At 54.9% G+C, this 20,089-nt stretch overlaps 1 protein-coding gene across 1 annotated transcript in view; it reads right to left on the minus strand.

Annotated features, from left to right (window-relative positions):
* GLG1 (golgi glycoprotein 1) overlaps positions 1-12,765 on the minus strand; it is a 70,203-nt gene extending 57,438 nt beyond the window's left edge. Inside the window, exon 1 of the mRNA XM_040570826.1 lies at positions 12,399-12,765. Within this exon, the coding sequence (XP_040426760.1) occupies positions 12,399-12,734 (336 nt within the window). The 5' untranslated portion in view covers positions 12,735-12,765. The remainder of the gene's footprint in view (positions 1-12,398) is intronic.
* Positions 12,766-20,089: the final 7,324 nt, after the last annotated feature.

The following is a 20,089-nucleotide window of genomic DNA, read 5'->3' on the forward strand; positions in this document are numbered from 1 at the left end:
ATCCAATTATGTTATCGGCCAGGGAATTACACAAAATTAAGCAGTAAATGATGAAAATCCTGTGCTATTACTGCAAAATAACTCATCGCTTTTGCTCCTACGAAGGCCAAAGGGCCAGGGCCTTTTCCCCACGTTCGCTGGGCTGACAGCAGAGCACGCAGCAGGACCCTCGCCAGGCATCCACTGAAACCCCAGACGGGCTTTGCCTCTTCCCAAAGGGTTTTTGCAGCACATTTCAAGCCCCTAATAACGTTGCCCAGCCCAGCAGGGACTCCTCCTTCAGCACGGGGTCTGAGTGAGAAGGGCACCGACCAGAAAGCAGAAAGCCTCAGTGGTTGCGAAGACCTGTCCGAACTCGATGCCCACGTTTTTGTCGCAGATCAACAGGGAGATGACAAGGGATCGCTCCCTTCGCTGCTCTGGTCATTTCCCAAAGTGGCCACGGGGCCAGGCGTGCCTCGTGCGAGCACAGGAGGGATAACTGCAGGAGGATTATTTATTAGTTTTCCATTTTAAAAGAATAAAAGCAGTCTCCCACTGGACCCTGCTCAGGCTGGGTCTTGTCCTTGCACACCCACCAGCAGTGGGAGCGTTTCACCTGTTGATATCACCCAGCGCCTCGACCTGCGGGTGGCTTGTTTCACCTCCAGCCACGCTCGGACAGCCTCTTGCTGACATAACGGGGAATTTTTTTCTTTTAAACCGTGAAACGAAGCAGATGAGTCAGGCACAAAAGCAACAACGCTAAATGGAAGATGAGGAGCTCGTGGTTTTCAGCAGGGTGGTTAGGTTATCCGCCAGAGGGGACGAGGGGGATTCCGCCCCTCCAGTCTCCCCCAACTCCCTGCAGAAGTCCAGGACCCAGCCGTGCTCCGCTCCCTCACCGTACTGGCTTCAGGTGACATCTCTGCGGGCTTCTTCCAAGTTCACAAACATGTTTGGGGTCTAACAAGAGAGCTTTAAGGCTGTTCGTACCTCTAACCGCCTGCCAGGCTCAATTCTGAAAAGCTCAGGGGCTCGGGATCTCTTTGTTCAGTGATCAGCTGCTGAATCCAGCGGGACCCAGCGAGGGTTTGGGATCTTCAGCAAGACCTGGGTGCTCGTGGCCATTTCTAAGGCAGCACAACCCAGTGCCTGTTTACAGAGTGCTCCTCTTAATGCCACCGCTTCTTTAAATAAGAAACATGCTTCTTCCCAAACCCCCGTGCCACCATTCGAAGCACGGGAAGGGAGAAGCCTTGGAGCGGTGCCCAAAGCCTCGGCGTGCCCTCATCGTCTGCTGTCACCAGCACCGCCACCGGCCAAGACCTGGGGCTGCAAGGGGCTGAGCACACGCAGCGGGAGCAGAGCCGAGCACCACGAGGAATTCGTGCAATAAAACCCGAAGAGGTGCTGCTGCTGCTGGGTTATCCTCCCCAATCCCGTGTCCACGCACACGTGGGAAGGCGCGAACAGCGAGCCCGTAACAGCGCCTGCCCGATTAGCTTTCACAGTTCACGTTTTTGGGAGTGTTTAAGGCTTCAGCTTCAAGTACTGATGGCCTCCAAATACATAAAGCCCCGGCAAACTGGAGTTCTACAGACCGAGCATCTCCAGTTGTTCTGATTATATGCAGAAAGTTTAAAATATATATAGCAGATTTTAAAAAAATAAATTTGCGAGTAGTTTGAGGTCTCTCCTGTGTATTGATCAAGAACTTAATAGAGTAATTAGCCGGGGTTCATTAAAGCATGCCTTCCATTAGCCTCCCCAGTCATCTAATCTGAATTCATTTATGCAGCCGCGTGCCACAGGTGCAGAGCGCTCACCCCCTCCAGGCAGCCCCCAGGAGGGACATCTCGTCCTGCACCAGGGCTTCACCACGTCCTCGTCCCGTCGATCCAAACGGAGCCGAACCAATTCCTCTCCCCAACTTCGGCCGCCAGCTCTGGGGGCCTCGACTCAGAGCTCGGTCTGTCCGAGGACGGTAACATCCAGAGGGCGAAGCAGGAGGGGCCGGCAGCCATTAGAAGCTTATTGCCCCTAAATTTAATTAGTCTCCATGAGTCAAATCAGTTGCCTAGACCCCAAATGTGCCCTGATTCGTGTTAATTGTATGCGGTGCTGAAAGCCAAAAGCAGATCGTGCCTCGGTTCTACCCCCAAATGTTAACACAAGCATCTCTCCCCAGTTTTCACCCATCAGCTCTGAGCTGGGCTGCTGAAGCTGCCTTCCCAAGGCGATTCTGTCCTTCCCCAGAGCACGACACAGCTTTCCAGGGAATGCTCTCATTCTAGTGCTCTGCTGAAGTTTTAATGTGTCTCCGAGACTGCATAAAACCGGGACAAGAGCTACACAGCCAGGGCTGGCCACGGCACGCACACCTCAAGGGAAGGCTGGCCTTACAAACAGGGCTTTTGGAGAAGCACAGAAATCCCCAGGGAAGGTAAATCAGAACCTTGTGATCGCGTTCCCTGCCTGCCACGAGACCAAGTGCCCAGTTCAGAAAGGAAAAGCCTAAAAATGTGCGTAGTTAGCCCACCCCATTACCATTATCACTGTGTTAAAAGAGCACAAACCAAGCTTTCGATCACACGCGGTGCACACTCCTCGTCCTAAACGGCCGGACACATTCCCGAGACAACCCCTCCTTCAAAAGGCAGCATTAGAAACAGCGAGTGGGGCTGTAAGCAAACAATTTGAGAATGAATGAGGTGAATCGAGTGCCGTAAATCTTAGGGTGCAAGAGCTACATCTGGAACCTGAAAGCCACGCTGGACACACGGTGTTTTACCCCCAGAGTCTCTCTGACGTCCTCTCGCAGCAACTACGTTGAAATATCCTGAAGAGTGACTGGAGAGGCCAGCTCCTCCATAAAAAGCCAAAAAAAAAAAGATAATGCTGATAAATCCAAGCTAGAGCTGCTTCCCCTCATGGGAGAAGGGAAATCCCACAGTGATTTAGTCCCCAATCCAACTGGGGGCTCTCTTTAAATTACTTGCAATTCGCTGCACAGCTCAGAAAAATTTGGCTTAGGTTCACTAATAGGTTTTGTAAAAATTAAACACCTTAAAAAAACACAGCCCTTGATCACACGAAATAATTTGCGGTATGTCAGGCTATTCAAGCGCAAGCATGACTGGCAGGGCAGGGCTCCCCTCCACTCCACGGGCATCTCTCCAGGGAGCATGGGCTATTCCAACAACTTTTAGCCGTGTTTCCCTCAATAAGAGGGAAACTGAGAGGCTACAGACAAAGGGAACTCTTCATTTTGGTGGCGGCACGATGGAAAGCCTTCCCAACCTCCTGCTCTTCTGGAAGACTCAACTGATCCTACACCTCCTTCCAGGGCAAGAAGGAATCTATCGCTCTGTCACCCAGCCAAAACCATTAAGACTTCAAGATAAATACTCCCGTGGCCAAAATCCCAGCAATGTGCCACGCAATCCAAGCACTAAAAGGTTCTAACAGAAGCCTCCTATTTGCTTTTCTACAAAATCAGCCGCTCCTTCCAGCTACCGTGCTCATGTCGTCAGGCCAAGTCCGTGACTTTTATCAGCACCAAAGGCTACCTCGCTCCATGGAGCGTTACAACCTGCTTCTAGGAAAACGAGAGCTTTCTGCACGAGACCAGGCTGGAGGAACAGCTCCTGTGCCTTGGAAAGACTCAATTAAGATTCGGCTAGCGTGGCCTTGGTTTGACACGTGAAAAACAACAAATACAACAAATTCCACGCTAAAGGAAAAAGAAGAGCATCCACCTTTGCTGTTGAGCATGGCCATGAAGTGGAGAGGAGGGGACCCTCGGCACCATCCCTCTCCCCAACGCTTTCCAGAGAGGCAGGAGCAGCAGGGGAACAGCCGAGCTCGCTTCTCCAGGTGACTCGGGGTTAGCAGCATGCACAGAAGGAAGCTCGCTGTGAAAGCCCTGGGTTTGTGCCTGTGCAAAGCACACCCAAAGCAGCATTACCAGCGGCTGGGATCCACGTCGATGCGGCGTTGCTCAGGGCACAACAAAGCACGGAGCTCGGCAGGTGCAGCAGCGAGCAGCTCTCCACCCGCTGCCCAAACGTCACCCGTGGGCAGCGTTCCTAGGGCCGAGCCATCGCTTCACCACCTTTCAGAGATGACCTCCTGCCTCATCTCATTTTATGGCTTTTAATGCTACGACAGAGCGTGCACCAGGCCAGCAAAGAGCTGAAGGAAAGCCATGCCAAGCCCCAGAAGGGCTGCTCAGAAGTGCTTCCAGCAGCGCGGCTCCCAAGGTAGCGCACTGCAATATCAGGCTGGCTCCTCGGGGTTATTTTTAAGTGCTTCCTGAGAACAAAAGTTCAGTTCGGAAAGGCTCTTCTGGCCCAATTTAAGAACAGAGCAATCAAAGCATATGAAATACTCTGCCTTAAACCTGAAACAATAACGTTTTGAGGTTACAGAGAGGATCTCAACCACGTGAGTATCTAAGGGCTGTGGGTTACTCTCTTCCCTTGATTTTAAGGTCTTCCTTTTTACTATTCTGCTTGGATGGCTCAGGATTACATTCACAGAGGTGGGTTTTTGTTTGTTAAGGCAAATCTCTGACCTCCTCACATCCCAAACCCCAAAGCAGTGGCCCAACGAGGCAGAGCACCAGGGTCACAGACCAAGCCCAGCTCCCTGCAGAACAAGGAGCACTTCAGGATGGCAACAGCACGCTGCCGTGTTATCTGGAGTTATCCCCGTTACCCAGCCGTAAGCCACAGGAAGGACTTCACCCATCTCCATGTCCTGGGCCCTTTCAGACAGCACACCAGTTCCTCTGAAAGAGAAATCCAGGTTTGCTGCTCCTGTAGCACCACAAAGGCAGGCAGAGCTCTCCAGCATTCTTGTAAAGTTTTCAGAAATCGTCTTCTGCAAGTATTCAACCTGTGAACCCTCGGGTTGGTACAAGACAACATTTGTTAAACAACCTTTAAAGGCATCACAACATCACGACGGAATTCACTGGGACGCCTCAAGGGAGGGAAGTATTTGGGGAGAGCTGCCACACGAGAAGAGTCTCAGTTCCATCAGCTCTCTCCCCAACAGAAGGAGCTCAGACTACAGCTTTCTGCCACGGGACGCTGGAAGAGTTCCCAAATGCCTGGGGGAGGGCTGGGAGCCAAAGCCCTGGGGCTTGTTGCACGCTTTTCTTCCCTATGCAGGTCTCACCTGGGAGCTGCTCAGAGAAACGACGCAGCCTCAGAGCACGTGAATTGGGTTTGATGTGGAGAGCCCAAGCCTCAGTCCTGCTCGAGCCAGAACAGACGCGACGCTAGTCGAGGATACCACGCACTGCTGTGGGCTGGGACGGGAGGATTTTCGGTGATGGCTCGTCATGTGGGGAAAAGGGAAAAGCCTCACACCACACTTCTGTCTGATGCTGTGTTGGGATTTCTTGAGACAGGCCCAACGCTGTCCTTGCTCACTTCACAAAACGTGGGGAGGACCCGTGCCATAAATCAGTGTTTTGGCTTCTTCTGCTTTAAGCAACAACTTGATCTGGCTAAGTATAAACAACAGGAGTGAAGATGGCTGCCTGGAAGCTGAGAAATAAGCCACGTTGCCACTTCCACGAGACCTTCGATTCCTGCTGCAGACAGGGACTCAGGCAGCTGTTCTCCAGCCACGACTGCCACCGAGCATCACCTAACCGCGTTTCCCTCTGATAAGCGCTGACCTGAAATCCCGCTGAATCCCTGCCTGAAAAGCAGGCACTTGCAGAAAATCCATGTTTAAAGCAGAAAAAACGGATTATTAAGGTTCCCACAAGACACCTCCCATCGCGACCGCACTACAGCACAGTGAATTTCCCCTGTCCCACGCCGGCTGACGAGCTTTCCCCGCGCGGTGCTCCACGCGACTCGTTAGGAGCACGGCTCCAGTCGCCAGCCATGAAATGGAAATCGGAGACTTCTCCGTGCTGCTTTAATGATGCTAGCCATGACGGACAGGAGACTGAGCCTTCGTTCGGAAGGCTGGCAGCAAGAAAGGCTGTGCCAGCGTACCTGGTGCTTGTGCGTCAGCTCCCGAGGCTTCGGCGAGGTCCGGCAGGTGCCACAAGGGCCAGCAGCTGTGCAGCAGCAGCAGCAGCCCCAGCCTGCCACCCAGCACGTGTCTCAAACACCCAAACACCACGAGCACAGTGCTTGTGGCACTGATTCTGAACTGACAGCCAAAAAAACAAGGGGGCACCCCTAGGGTTACGTGAAGAGCAGCAGAGAACGCTTGCCAAGCACGACTCCTGGCCAACAGCTCTGCCTGCACTCACTTGCGGCAGCGGGCTCCAGGTCACAACCGGCCTGTCCAAATCCTACAATACAAGGATTGCACCACCATCCGCTTCTTTAGACCCACAGGTATAAAGGACAGGCCACGCACAGGGACAGAAACCAAACTGATAACAATAACTTACTTGAACCTTCTTCCAGATATTACTTCAACTCAGCCAGAGACCCATACGATGGAAGTTGACTCAGCTCAAGTCAAGTCTGGACCGTTACAGAAAGTTTACGAGCCGGGCAGCTTTTCTTTTTTCTTTTTAATTCCACCACAAGTTTTTTGTAGGGCAATTACTTCATCCCTTCAGAGAAGGCACGCGCTGCTGAGCTTGCTTTGCCGCTCGCTTGGTGGAAAGCGTTTTACCAGGCACTGACAGGACAGTCTAGAAAAGTCTCAATTATCAAACTACTGAGCACGAGGAAGACCAGTGAAGTCTCCCGTTAAAACCCAACAGATCTAGCACCAGATTACAGACAGGTATTTGGGGTGGGTTAGGCATTTTGTTTTAAAACAGAACCCAGCACATTTGCCTGAATAATTCCGCATGGCAGGGCTGCAATAGCCATTGTGGATGTTCACCTCCCCAGTGTAAGCTCAGCGCTCACTTGTACCAACGGAGCCGGCTGCCATCTCCGGGAGGGACTCGATCTCCCCAGGATCAAAGAATTATGAGAAGCGTTTCACAGACATGCACCATTCTTGTCACTGCAATAGCTGAAAGCACTGCGGGCACGTAGAGCGAGGCTCAGTACATCAAATCCTACCTTTTTGTCACTTCAGTTGTTCTTAATATTTCGTTTGCGTCTTTGCCCAGAAGAGCTGCAGCAAACAAACATCCCTGTCCTGGTGTCGGCATGATTAACGTGCATTTGTCCCTGTGCTACCTGACAAAGAGGGACCGGATGCCTACCAGTAGTCTTAAACCCCATAAGCTGGTGCCTGGGGAAGAGAGATCTCTGCTCCTGACCCTACCCAGCGCCACGGGTACCGCGAACCAAACACCCAGAAACTGAGAGGACCCCGCGATGACAAAGCCAGCAGCCAGCAGACCTGATTATTTTTTTAAGTGCCATAGAAACCAACTTCACAGAGCTTAAAACTAAATTAGAAGATGAAAAAGTTATTCTGAAGCAAGATTTAAAATGAAAAGGTAATTACCTAGACCTTTTATCCATCCAATTCTTTCCCTTTTTTTTAATCAGGAAGAATACCTGCAAGGCTTTTTCAGAAGCAAGCACACACTTTCCAACAGACCGAGACAAGCGGAGGCCCACCAAGAAAGCGGTGCTCACGTGCTGGGAAGCTGCTCCATCGAGAACAAACATCTGGACAGCATCCCTGTACCAGAAACACGGCACACGGCTTGCCTAGAAACTCTTCCTTCAAACCTTCTGGTTCCAAACGTGACATCCTCAAGTAGAAGGGGCTGTAAGCGGGGGGGAAAAACCACCCGTACCCGGCCCTACTGCCATCACCGAGCCTCGGATCTGCCACACACCTGCCTAGCGGGCTGACATCGTCACCTCTGTCACCAGACCATGGCACGGCTCGCTCAGCCCGTGCTCGGAGGCACGCTGCCTTCAGATCCTCTGTTCGCCTGCTCCATTTCTCCTTCCATACGTCCCCGATACCCAGGGCTGCGGCAGGCCAGAAACACCAGCTCCCTGGAGGACGGAGGCTGGTAAGATAATCCTTTTTATTAAACCAAACATCCCAGGCCAAACCAACTCGTGAGCAAAGCGCAGGACCCGAGCCAGCCCCGAGACCAGAACGCCCACCTTGGTGGGGACGCGTGGCAGTGTAAAAGGGGCGAGGAGCCACGCGGCTGCTCGGGGACCGGAGCCAGCCCACGCCGGGCTCTCAAGGACCGCTGCACCCCACGGGAAGCCAAGGGCAGATGCCGAAGGCATCCCCATCACAAACAAGACCGCTGAAGTGTGTTTAAGGTTTCACTGGAAGACGTGACCATAAAAGCCTGGAGTAACTCGGGCTTGTAGTACCTGGGCACGTGGAAAGATTGGGACCACAGAACAGAACCGTGGCTCCTCATGGTTAAGGAGCCAGCCCAGGAGAAAAGCTGCAGTGTTCCAGCCTCACCTCCATCATTTTCTTTTGCTGGTGCTCATCGTTTTTCCAAACCTTACCCTTCCTGATCCCCTCCTCCCGGGCCAAACCGCCCCCTTCTTTCGCCTTTGGAGGATCCATCTCCCCTGCATGGATTTTGGGAGGAGGAGGAACCATCCCGAAGGTCCAAATCAACTTGCACCCACCACAAACCACCAGAAATTCTTCGTCAAGTCCAGCTGGAGGCCGAATGCCACCTGGAGATTCCCAATACGGGGACAGGGGCTTCCCCTCATACAGCATCTAGCATCCAGCTCTGATCCCGTAATTAATTCAGTCTCTCAAATTAGCTCAACTTCAGCTGCTGGAAAGAACCATCCCTGCGCCCCTTAAGGATGTGGGAGTCCCTGGATCCCGTGCCCTGCACGGGTAGCTCTGAACCACCACCAGGTCCAACAGCCCTTAGAAAAAAGGGACAGGGGAAGCAAAGCCCTCGGCAAGGCTTAAGGTACATTTTCCAGGTTTCTGATCATCACCTTAAAAACAATCCCTTTGTGTGCTGATGTCTGAAGCTGATGATCCTGCTGTAGGCACTGCCGGAGCAACCCCAAAGAGCAAGCCTGAAGTAGCTGGGAAACAACCACCCTTACGGCTTTAGGATTGGCCTCCCTTGTCCTTAACCCATCCCCAACACCAAAAGAGACGTGTTTTTCCCCAAAAAGCAGAGCATTTCAGCCCAGTTACCCCATCCCTGCCATAAGGGTGCTACTAAAGAAGCCGATCCCCTCCGGATGAAGCGACCCAAACCCCGAGGGCTCGTCCCACCTCCACCGCGACCCTTTGAGCTCAACAAAAACGATTTAGCCTTCTCCCACATTAAAATTACACCGGTGGATGTGCATTGTTATTGCTAGCCCACACAAATGCTTTAAATATATATATATATTTTTTTTTTTACAAGTGCAATGCTCAACAATCATGACAACGAGTTAGCTCGCTGATTACTCAGACCTAAGATGCCTCAACAGTAAAGTTATGCTAATAAACCAGTACAGTGCTTCCCTGGCTAAGGTATTTCCATACTTGCTAATGTTTCCTACCTCAAAAATCAACAACTCGGTCATGCTTTAAATGCAAATCATCATTAAACATGAAAAGAAACTCACCTGGCAAATATGTTAATATTTCATGGGCTTATTTCTACTAGAACCACCATGAAAATTAGCTTAATGGGCAGCTCGTAAAGGAGAGCTCCAAGCTGCAGCCTTCACGCTCAGTGACAGGCAGGCTCTGAAGTCTCCCTAGAAGCAGGCTGGCAACGGGAATCGCTTGGAAAAACACTCTTTAAAACACAATTCTGAAAAACAAGTGCACGCAGCACCCCTCTTCCACTCTTTCCATGTCTCAGCATGAAATTGCTCAGATGAAAACAAAACTCTGACGGCAACGTTTAAGTAATTCCAAACAGCAACGTAGCCGGCACGCAAATCACTTGAAGGAGAGGAAAAACGTACCCAGAAAATTCACCCGAACGTGCGATGCTGATTGTATTTGCTGATTACCAAATGTTTAAGCTGGCAGGCTCAGACCGCTCCATGCTGCGGGTCAGGAGCAGCCTTGCACCGCTCTGCCAGGAGAGGAAAGCAGGGAGAGCACGGGGAAGCTCTGTTCTCGGGTTTCAGGCAGCTGAACCACCTGGAGTGCAGCAGGTCCCACGCTGCACCCCTTTAGCACTTCCTTGGCTTTGTAGAAGTATTTGAAGTCAGTCTGATGTTTGGTGGGTGGTTTTTTTTTGGAAGAATTTTAAAAATACGCAGTGCTTAACTACCTGTGTTAAGAATGCTTCAAATCGACAGGCTACAAGTAACCTCTCGGAGCCAGAACTTTAAAAGGCAACGTTTGGGTTTTTTGACAGCTCTACCTTGTTTCTAGGTTATTTTCTTTGCTAAGTATCTATCTGTTACACAGCTTCTCTCAGCATTCACGCTGCAACCCATCGACCAGAAACTCATGAATCTCACGATCGGCCAGCAGAGACAAGGGAAGGACGTGCCCCGAGGCGGCAGATAGCAGAACCACACGCCCATGGCGTTCACACAGGCCACCAAAACAAGTCATCCCATTCATCTGCAGGCTATGAACTCTAAAGAAAGGTTTCAGGAAGCTACTTCCCCCGATTACTCTGCTTTTGGAGTACCTTTGCTACTCCGTACCACACTATTAAGTTGGGGGGGGGGAAGGTGACGCTCTCAGTACTGCTCCCAGTTCCAAACTGGAAGTTTCTCCACTTCAGAGGAACTTTTCCAACAAGAGAAACAAAACCATCTGAAGAGCCATGAAGAAGGCTGCTGCCTTTTGCTACAGCCCAACTTTTTTTAACCAGGCTCCAAAAACTTCGGCTTGTCATCGCTCTCCCCCCCCATCAGACGGGACTGCCACGCTTCAGGCGCTGCCCACGCCAGCTGCCACATGCCCTGGGTAAGAACGAGAAGTTTTTCCGACGGGAGTAACAGCTGAAATACCACTCGGTTCCTCAGCTGCTGCCTCCGGCACAAAGAAAACCCCAAGGGGATGCCTGGCCCGTCCCACCCCACGTGCAGCCCAACATTTACGAGCAGGGGCTCCTTTGGGGAGAAACCTCAGCCCGAAAGCACCCCAACGTGTCCCACCGCTGCCTGTGACGTCGCCCCCGGAGGAAAAGGAAAACCACAAGCAGGCACAGCACCGAGAGCGCGGAGCCTTCACGAGAAGCACAGCACCAACCCGGGCTCCTACCTGCTGAAACGAAGCACGACGCCAGGCACCCCTCCGGCACCCCCAGAGCCCCTTTAACTCCGTAGAGCAGCCAAACCATCCCAGCAGAGAGCTGGTGAACAGCACCGCTGAGAGGTCCTGTGCACTAAAATGGCTGAAAACCAATAAGCACTGGGAGCATGAGGGAAAAAAAAAAAAAGAAGGGAGGAGCCACACAATTGGAAAGAAAGGAATAACAAGGGCTCGTCTTTTGGCAGGCGGCTCGCTCGTGAGGCACCTCCTGCAACCCAGACACCGAGAGGGGCTCGGGGACGGCGCCTCCCTGCAAAGGGCCCCGAAGCCCCCGGCAGGCACCGGCATGGGGTGAGGTGTTCCTACAGCAAACCCTGAACGCTTCGTGACCCTGGTAGGCTCAGGCATCAGGGCTCGTTCAGAATATTTGCTGTCAGTGCCTTGCGCGTCCAAAATTAAACCCAAAGTTGGATTAAAAACCAAAACCAGGTTCTTTGGGGATTTTAAGCCAGGAATAATCACCGGCTGCCCGCTTCGAGGCTCCCCTCAGTGACAGTAGCCATCAAGTCGCTGCCATCTGCTGTCTCCAAAATAACGGGTGAGAAACGAGCAGTTTTTCCCCGGAACACATCCCTGCTTGCTCAAAGACTGTTAAAACAGACCTGGCCTGTCGTTCTCGGACCTGACAGAAGGGAAACCAAAAACTCGGCAGCGGCACCATCCTCCGCTCACCAAAAACGACCCCTCCACAGCCTCCAAACCCAACCAGAGCCGCCGAGGAGCGGGGGGGTGGTGAATGGGGCCAGAAACCACCCTGGGACAGCAGCGATGCTGGGGGGCCGCTCCTCTGCCTCCCTGCAAAGGGGCCCTGACCCACGACCCCCTTACACCCCCTGGCGTGGGGGCAGAGGTGACGGACCCCACTCCGCGCAGGACCTCTGCCTGCGGGTGGGGACCCCCAGAGACCCCCAGGACCCCAAAAGACCCACCAGGACCCCTCAGCGCCCCCCTGAGGGCCCTCAGGGACCCCCCTGGAGAACCCCAGAGAATCCCTGAGGGCTCCAGCGACCCCCTCAGCGCCCCCTGAAGCCCCCCAGCGCCCCCCCCAGCGCCCCCCCCCGCCCCCCCAGCCCCAGCACCGCAGCTGGGGGTCCCCTCGGAGTTAATTTAATCCCCGCAGCCCGGTTCCGCCGCGGGGCCGGTGCCGAGAGGCGGCTGCCTGCTCCCCCCCCCCCCGAGCCCCCCGCTCTTTGTTCGCCGCCTCCTCCGAGGCCGCCGCGCCGGGCCCTCACCTCGCGGACGTCCTGCAGGCACTCGAGCACGGCCAGGTTGTTGGCCCAGCTGTGCTTGGAGCACAGCCGCACCACGTCCTCGCGGCACACCGCCTCCTCCGACAGCTTCCACCCGCCGCCGGAGCCCCCGCCGCCGCCGCCGCTCCGGGGCCCCCGCGGGCCGCCCGCCGCCGCCGCCACCGCCACCGCCGCCGCCGCTCCCCCCGGTCCCGACAGGGCCCCTCCGGGCGCGGGGGGAGCCCCCGGGGCCGGCCCGGCCGCCGCCGCCGCCAGCGCCAGGAGCAGGAGGAGCGCGGGGCCCGGCCCGCGGCCCCGGACACGTCCGCACGGCGCCATCTTGGGTCCGCCACCGCCGGCGCGCCCCGCACGGCCCGGCCCGCCCCGCACGCACCGGCACGCCCCCGGCGGGGTGGGCTACGCGGCGCGGTGACGTCACCGCCGCGCGGCACGCCCCCTCGGGGGGGTCAGCTTAGCCCCGCCCACCCGGCGCCCACCTTTCGCTCCCCCCCCCCCCGGCCGCCATGATGGGTCCCAGCAGCAGTGTCCCAGAACCACCGACAGTGGTTACCCCAGCCCTCCAGCTGGTCCAACCGCCCCCTCCCACCAATGTCACCCACTGCACCACGTCCCTAAGCACCACGTCCAGCCTCTCCTTGAACACCCCCAGGGATAAACCATGTCTCCAAGTAGAATCCTTGAATTATTAAGGTCGGAAAAGCCCTCCAAGATCACCTGGTCCAACCACCCCCTACCACCCATGTCACCCACTGAACCATGTGCCCAAGCACCACGTCCAGCCTCTCCTTGAACACCCCCAGGGACGGTGACGCCACCACCTCCCTGGGCAACCCGTCCCAACGCCTGACTGCTCTTTCTGAGAAGAAATGTCTCCTCATGTCCAGCCTGAGCCTCCCCTGGCACAACGTGAGGCCGTCCCCTCTGGTCCTATCACTGGTTACCTGCGAGAAGGGGCCGACCCCCAGCTCCCCACACCTTCCTTTCAGGCGGTTGCAGAGCAACGAGGTCTCCCCTGAGCCTCCTCTTCTCCAGACCAAACACCCCCAGTGCCCTCAGTCGCTCCTCACAGGACTTGTGTCCCAGGCCCTTCCCCAGCTTCGTAGCCCTGCTCCGGACACGTTCCAGAGTCCCCAACAGTCCCCAACAACCATCACCATGGTCCCCAGTCACCTTCACAGCCCCAACTACCCTCACAGGGCCCAGCCACCAACATAAACCCCACCACCATCACCATGGTCCCCAACCATCTTCGCAGCCCCAAACACCATCACGGGCCTCAGCTGCCATCCTCAAGTTCCCAGCCACCATTATGGGCCCCAGGTGCCATCACAGGCTCGACTGCCACCAACATGAGGCTGAGGGAGCTGGGGATGTTCAGCCTGGAGAAGAGGAGGCTCTGGGGAGACCTCACTGAGGCCTTTCAGTACTTAAAGGGGTTTTATAAAAAGGATGGAGAAGGGACTCTTCACTGGGGTAGATAATGATAGGACAAGAGGGAGTGGGCCACTGGGTCTGTGTAGGCACCAGAGCCCTTCTGTCCCAGCTGGAGCAGGACACCTCAAATCAGCAGCTATGAGTCCCCCTGCTATGGGACAGGTTTCTTAATGACCAGTTAATTAGGGACAGGCACTGGACACAGCACCAGGAGCCACCTCATTGCTCTGGCTGTTCTCAAACATCCACAGTGGTTTTCCACGGTGGCTTTCTGGTGGCAAACCAACACTGCAGAATGGGATGTAGGGCAAAGCCACTAGGCAGAAACTAAACCAAACCACCGGGACCCAGGGCCTGTCTGTTTTTCCGGCAGGCTCTGTGCTGAACGTACAACTTCCCAGGTCTCTGGGTATTTTTACAGTTTTAAAGAAACTTTTACAGATTTAAAGAAATCATGATGTTTTGCCACGTGCAATACTCGCAGGCCAGCTGAACCTCCAAACGTAGAGTCACAGCTGCAAGGCTAAAAACGGCATAAGTGTGACTTGGAGAAGCAGAGAGGAGGAAAGCAAAGCTGGCTTGTGGGAAGATGAGCGACAGGCAAGAAGAGGAGATGGGGAGAGGAGAGGAGCTGCAGGAGTCCCTGCAGCAGAGAGGAGAAGGGGCTGAACCCAGCACGGCAGAGAGGGGTTGACGGGGAAGGGGACAAACAGCAGGATGGAGGAAGGGGGATGGCAGCATGCCGGCCCCCACAGCTGCTGAAATCGCTGCCACCAGCTCCCACTCGGGTGTCCTCATTTACAGCGCGAACCACGTGCACTGGTGCTTGCCAAAATGCTGAACTGGAGCCGCTGGCAGTGAGAGCAGGGAGCTGAGCTTCAGGCATGCTCACGATTCTGGCAAAGCGGTCTGACCCTGGGCGTCCCACACCAGGCATCCAAAATTCGTGCCCAGTCTTTGCTTTAAATCTCGTTGTGCCTTCATTCCCATCTGTGGAACGGGGCTAACAACGCCGCTCTTCTCAGAGGGGTATTGTGGAGACTCTTCAAAGTCTGAGAAGCTCTTGGCTGTACAGATGGAGGACATAGGAAAGCCCTTGAGAAAATTAATAATTTGATGCCTAAAGCTGGGTTTGACTAGTGTGTAGCATGGAAAACTTGAGGCCAGCTATTGAACGAAGAAGAAAAAAACAAAATATCAAAGAGCTGCTCATTGCTCCAGCCAGGATGCTCATGCACAAGGGCTCATGGCACTCATGGGATCTTGCATGGACACACCTATGGCCCCTTCAGAGGGACCGGGCTTTGTTCCTGCTTCCCACAAGAGAGGCCACTGCACCAGGGTGCCCCTGACCCCGGAGCCAGCACAGCTCCTGTGCGGGACCCTCAGCTTCAGGGCTGGGATTTGGCATTTCACACTTAGCGTGGTGCTGTTAGGGCTCCATCTTCTCCCATGGGGACAGAGAAAAACAGGTGCCCCCATAAGAGTCATCTCATTCCCAAAGCAGTGATCTACAACAGGTGAGATGAGCCAAGCTCTGCAAGTTCTGACAAAGGTGATGGGGGGGGGGTCAGAGTGATTTGCTCAAGATACCAGTGGCGACAGACAGACAAAATGAATGTTTCCACCCCCACTACATGCGTTGGGTCAAGTAAGATAGATTAGGTGAACAGATATAAAGAATAAAGCACGCACAGAGACAGCAACTGTGCCCTCATGGATGAGAAGGAGAAGGAAAGGGTGGTTGCAAGAAAAAAAATGAGTCAAAAAAGGGTGATTTCAGGGAGCGTGCTTGCCCTCTGCACCATGAGCAAGAAATTTCTGCGTTCAGAAATACCTCCAGGTTTCCTTGCAGCCTGGGCTTTGGCCCTAAACCCTCCTCCTGGCCAGCAGCCTGGAGCATGGGCAGCCATCAACCCCAGGCTTGGAAACAAGAGGGAAAGGAGATCAAACAAAGAAGTCTTGCGTGCCTGCATCGCTACTCCCCACAGCCCCACAAGGGGGGTTTTAGCCCAGTGCTGCCAGCTGAGACACCGAAACGTCGGGGCTAACCCCGACACCACTGCAGCTTTCCTGGGCTTTGGCTGGCCCCCTCTCAGCAACCGGTTTCACCCCAAAAGATTAAAGTGCCCAGCCACACTGCGTGGCAGCCGACTGCGATCTGTCCGGTCACACACCAGCTTCAGTGCCAGATCAGCTGAAAGCGGTGCTACAAGCATGCAGCTTCCCCTGGGAGCAGCGTCTTGGTAATGCCACAGCTCCTGCCTCCCTGGGAGCCAGACCTCTGAATTCCATGGTAAAAAAAATCTGTTTTGAGTTGTGGTTTTGTTTCACAGTCAGTGTTTTTGCAGTGCCTCCTGCCATGGCTGCAGGTGCAGGGCTGCTGCACCAAACCCAAAATCTCACCCCGAACGCTGCAATGCTGCTGCAGTGGTGGATGGCAAAGTCCTGGCACAGTCACCCTGCAGCACCTGCAGTGCAGTTCAGGGATCGGTGAGACCAGCCTGCCTCCAGCAGCATTTCCAGTCCTCCTGGAAAGCGCAACAAAATCTTCAGGATTGCCTCAGGAACACGTTGGGTTGGCACCAGCTTGCTGCAGGCGGCACGTCCACCCAGCCCTGCTCGCCTCCAGCATGCAGAGTGCAGCGCTAACAGGCAAAAGGGCTCGTTTCGGTGGCCAACATCCAATATGGGACCTCCCTGGCCCCACTTGATGAAGATAATCGTAATAAAAAACCCTGTACCGTCAATACCTTGCACAACACGTGCAAAATCAGTGTGTGAACTGGTCAGACTGGGAGCTTTCCCCAGCGCTAAACCAGCAGGACGGAGCCGGTCTGGCCCTCACCAGGATACGTGCTCACCCCACAAGGACACGGCTCGGCCAGTGGCTGAATTCAGGCACCACCAGGGCTCTGCGTGAGCCCTGCTATGGGGCTACTGCAGCTCCCCGGCAGCTGGCCCCTTCGGCAGCCCCACCTGTAGCCCCGTTTTGCTGCCTCGCTTGCCCACTGCTTGCAAAGGGACCAAGCCAGCTCCAAAGCAACCTCTGGCCACAGGATGCCCTCAGATCATAGCTCGGGGTGGGGGGGGCGGGGGGGGGGTTCTATCAGGCAAAGGGTAGTTTTAGCCAGTTTCTCTATTTGTTTTTAGGCATTTCTGGTCCTTAGCAGGCTAGCTAGCAGGGCTCACCATGGCCAGGTTGCTATACAGCAGCTTCCTGGGAATTAGGTCACGCAACAGGGGTATGGTGGGATGAGGAAAATAGGAAGGGAAGAAACAATAGAAATAGCCCCAAATGAGCAGCACAATGTGGTGGAAGGACGACGCTCTCCACTTGGAGCAACAGAAGCTCAAAGAGCCCACGCCTGCCAAGTTTGGAGGGCTCCCCCTCCTCCCCACAGAGCCAGGGCCAGCATCTCCATCCTGCCCCTGGGGACAGACGCAGCCCTGTCCCAGCAGCTTCGCCCCGGGCCGCATCTAGGTGGAGATGTGGAGATGCAGGGGAGGGAGGTGGGTGAGCTGGCAAAGTCCCCGTGCTTCTTGCGCTCGATGCTGGGAAAGCGGTGCTCAGAGAGCAGCTTTGTGCTGGCACCCGGGGGCTGCGCAGCTGGAAACACTTAAAAACAAAAGCCAGCAAAATCCACCCCGCGCTTGGCAGCCAATTGGGCCGATTGGAAGTTATTGGAAAGGCTTGCCCAGTGTGAGAGCTGGCTCCGGTCCTCCATCTATCGCAGGACCAGGAGGACAGGAGACACAGAGCTTCCTTCTCCCCGTGCCCTCAGGAGCCCTCCGGAGTCGATTTTGACAAGCAGCAGCAGTCCCGGTCCTGCCGAGATTCCTGCACTCATGGGAAGCCTCCTCCCCAGCCTCGGGCTGTAGGGTCCTGCACACCCTGTCCCTGAAGGAGCATTTCATAAAGAAGAGCCCCACACTTGCCGTGCCCACGCAGCAAGTTCACCGAGGAAGAGAGATTTCTTTGTGCATAGCGACATCTCTGCCCGTGCTGTAACCCCAGCGGCTCCTTGCGAGAGCAGCCCAGCTCCCAGCGCCCACATGCTACGATTTAAGGGTTTTTACCACCAAGGCTCTCAGCACTTGCAGACACCTACGGTTGTAGGGGCAGCACACCCAAGTCTCACCGCTTTCAAGCAACAAAATGCGGCCACAAGCTTCACAGAGCGAGGCGGGGGCCAGTGTGCCTCTCGCTCCTTCCCAGCAGCGCCTCACCCTCCAGCTCATCCCCTCGGGGAGAAGAAAAGCTCGTCCTCGGTCTGCGCAGGGCAGCTCGTCCAAGCTTTAATTGGATGCAGACTGCTCGCTCCCGTGGGCATGGTGCCGACTCTGGGCTCGGCCACCGAACAGGGCTGGGGCTCTCCCTTTGCACGCAGACTGCCTCCCTCCGGAGCTCGGGGTCCCCACGGCTTCAGCACTGCCTTTACCAGGGGATGGCCATCTCCACTGAAAATAGGGGGTCGTAACCCCTCACGGGCTGTACTGTGGTGGCCAAGGCGGCAACGCTAGCCTGGTATTTTGTGATTTATTTGCACAACATGCACAAGTTCACCCCACTTTGTCCCGTCTCCTGTTGCAGGCCGTGGTCTTCTTACACCTTCGCTTGGCCACATTAGGAAATAACCAGACCACGGCCAGGTTCAGCTTCCAAGGGAGTTGTGGACAAACAGGAGACAACATTCCAGCTACAGCCTTCGTACAGGGGAGCCTCACGCCTCCTGCACACAGCTCTTTATAGGGCCTGACGTGACATTCAAGTTTTGCACACTATTAACCCATCTTCGCTTCACAAAGCGTCAGAAGCCCCAGGTCATTTCTGCAGAGCCGGGTGCTCCCCCCATTTACACAGCTCTGTGCTGCAGTCAGCGCTCACCTCTCCGAAAAATAAAAAGCCAGCAACGTTGCAGCCCTTCCTCCCCTGTGCCACACCTCCTTCCCCGTCCTGCTTCTGCCTCCCTGAGCGCCCACTGCTGCTCCCAGGGTGACGCCGTCTGGGGGGCTCGCTCCCGTCCACCACCGCTGCCACTAGCAGAAACCCCAGGGCGAGACCTGCTGCAAGACTAACCCCTGGGGAGCCCCAAATTAATCACGCTTCACCAGGTGGGATAACCACTGAAATTTGTTTGAGGCACTTTGTCTTGACCAGCACAGACTAGACGTGGCCTGTTACCTGCTAGCTGTGTCCCAAGGTCACTTTGAGGATTAGATAAATATTTTAGGGCATAGCTCACCCCTTCCTCTATTTTTTACTACTTTTCCAAGAGACGGGATAGGAGCAACATCCCGCATCCCCTTGGTGCTCTCAAGAGATGCTGCTACTGCTCCAAGATGTTATCAGTCAACGCCCTGAGCACCATCTTCCTGCGGACACCTGAGCGTGCTGCAGTGCCAGGGCGCCCACAGGTCTCATTGCATCCAAGTGCAGCTCATCTTTCTTTTTAGCAAAGACAAGTAAACTGAGCAAGAGACGTTTCTGCCTTTTCAGCATTGTCTCTAAATATCTTCAGATCATCTCAAAGGGAAATAAGCGATAATTTTTGAGCCAGGCTGAAGTCAATGCAGGCTGTTTACGCCAACGTGCTTGATTTCACAGGCAGAGCAGGCTGAGAGGGCCCGTTGTCTCCATCACAAAGCAGAGCAGAAGCCCAGGTCGGTTAAGGAATTCACTGCAATTATTAAAAAAAAAAAATCTGCTAACCTCCATTAGAACAAGATCTTGCCCCCTCCCCATGCAAACAGAGCTAAACGCCAGGGGGATGCTCTGGTTACTTCGGTGAAACAAGACTCAGATCGAGCTTCTCGTTTTGCTTGATGCATTGCCTGGGTCTAATCCAATTCAATTTGGGACACGCGAAATCGCTGCTTCTCCTCCCTCAGGCTCAGCCAGAGCCAGGCGCTGCGCTGCCAGGTCCTGCCGCGTGTACACGCAAACCAGGCTGCTCTGCTCTTCTTCGCTCACCCCTTCGTTACTAGCGCTCCCGTCTTCAGCAAGAAGTTATTTCTGTGGAAATGTCACCCCTGAGTCACCACAAGCCCACGGCTCAAAGGCGAGGCTGGATGCTGGGGCTGTGAAGTCCCAGGGGGCAGGGGACGAGCTGGCTGCCTCCCGCACGGGCTTTCTGCTCGCCTTGTTCCAGGATCGTGCAGGATCGCTCCCGCTGGGCACGCCGCTGCGCTGGGTTCTGTCCCGAAGTGTGCACGCAGCCAGGAGCGAGGCCCCATCT

This window comes from Cygnus olor, chromosome 12, assembly GCF_009769625.2.
Source record: "Cygnus olor isolate bCygOlo1 chromosome 12, bCygOlo1.pri.v2, whole genome shotgun sequence".
Taxonomy (NCBI): Eukaryota; Metazoa; Chordata; class Aves; order Anseriformes; family Anatidae; genus Cygnus; species Cygnus olor.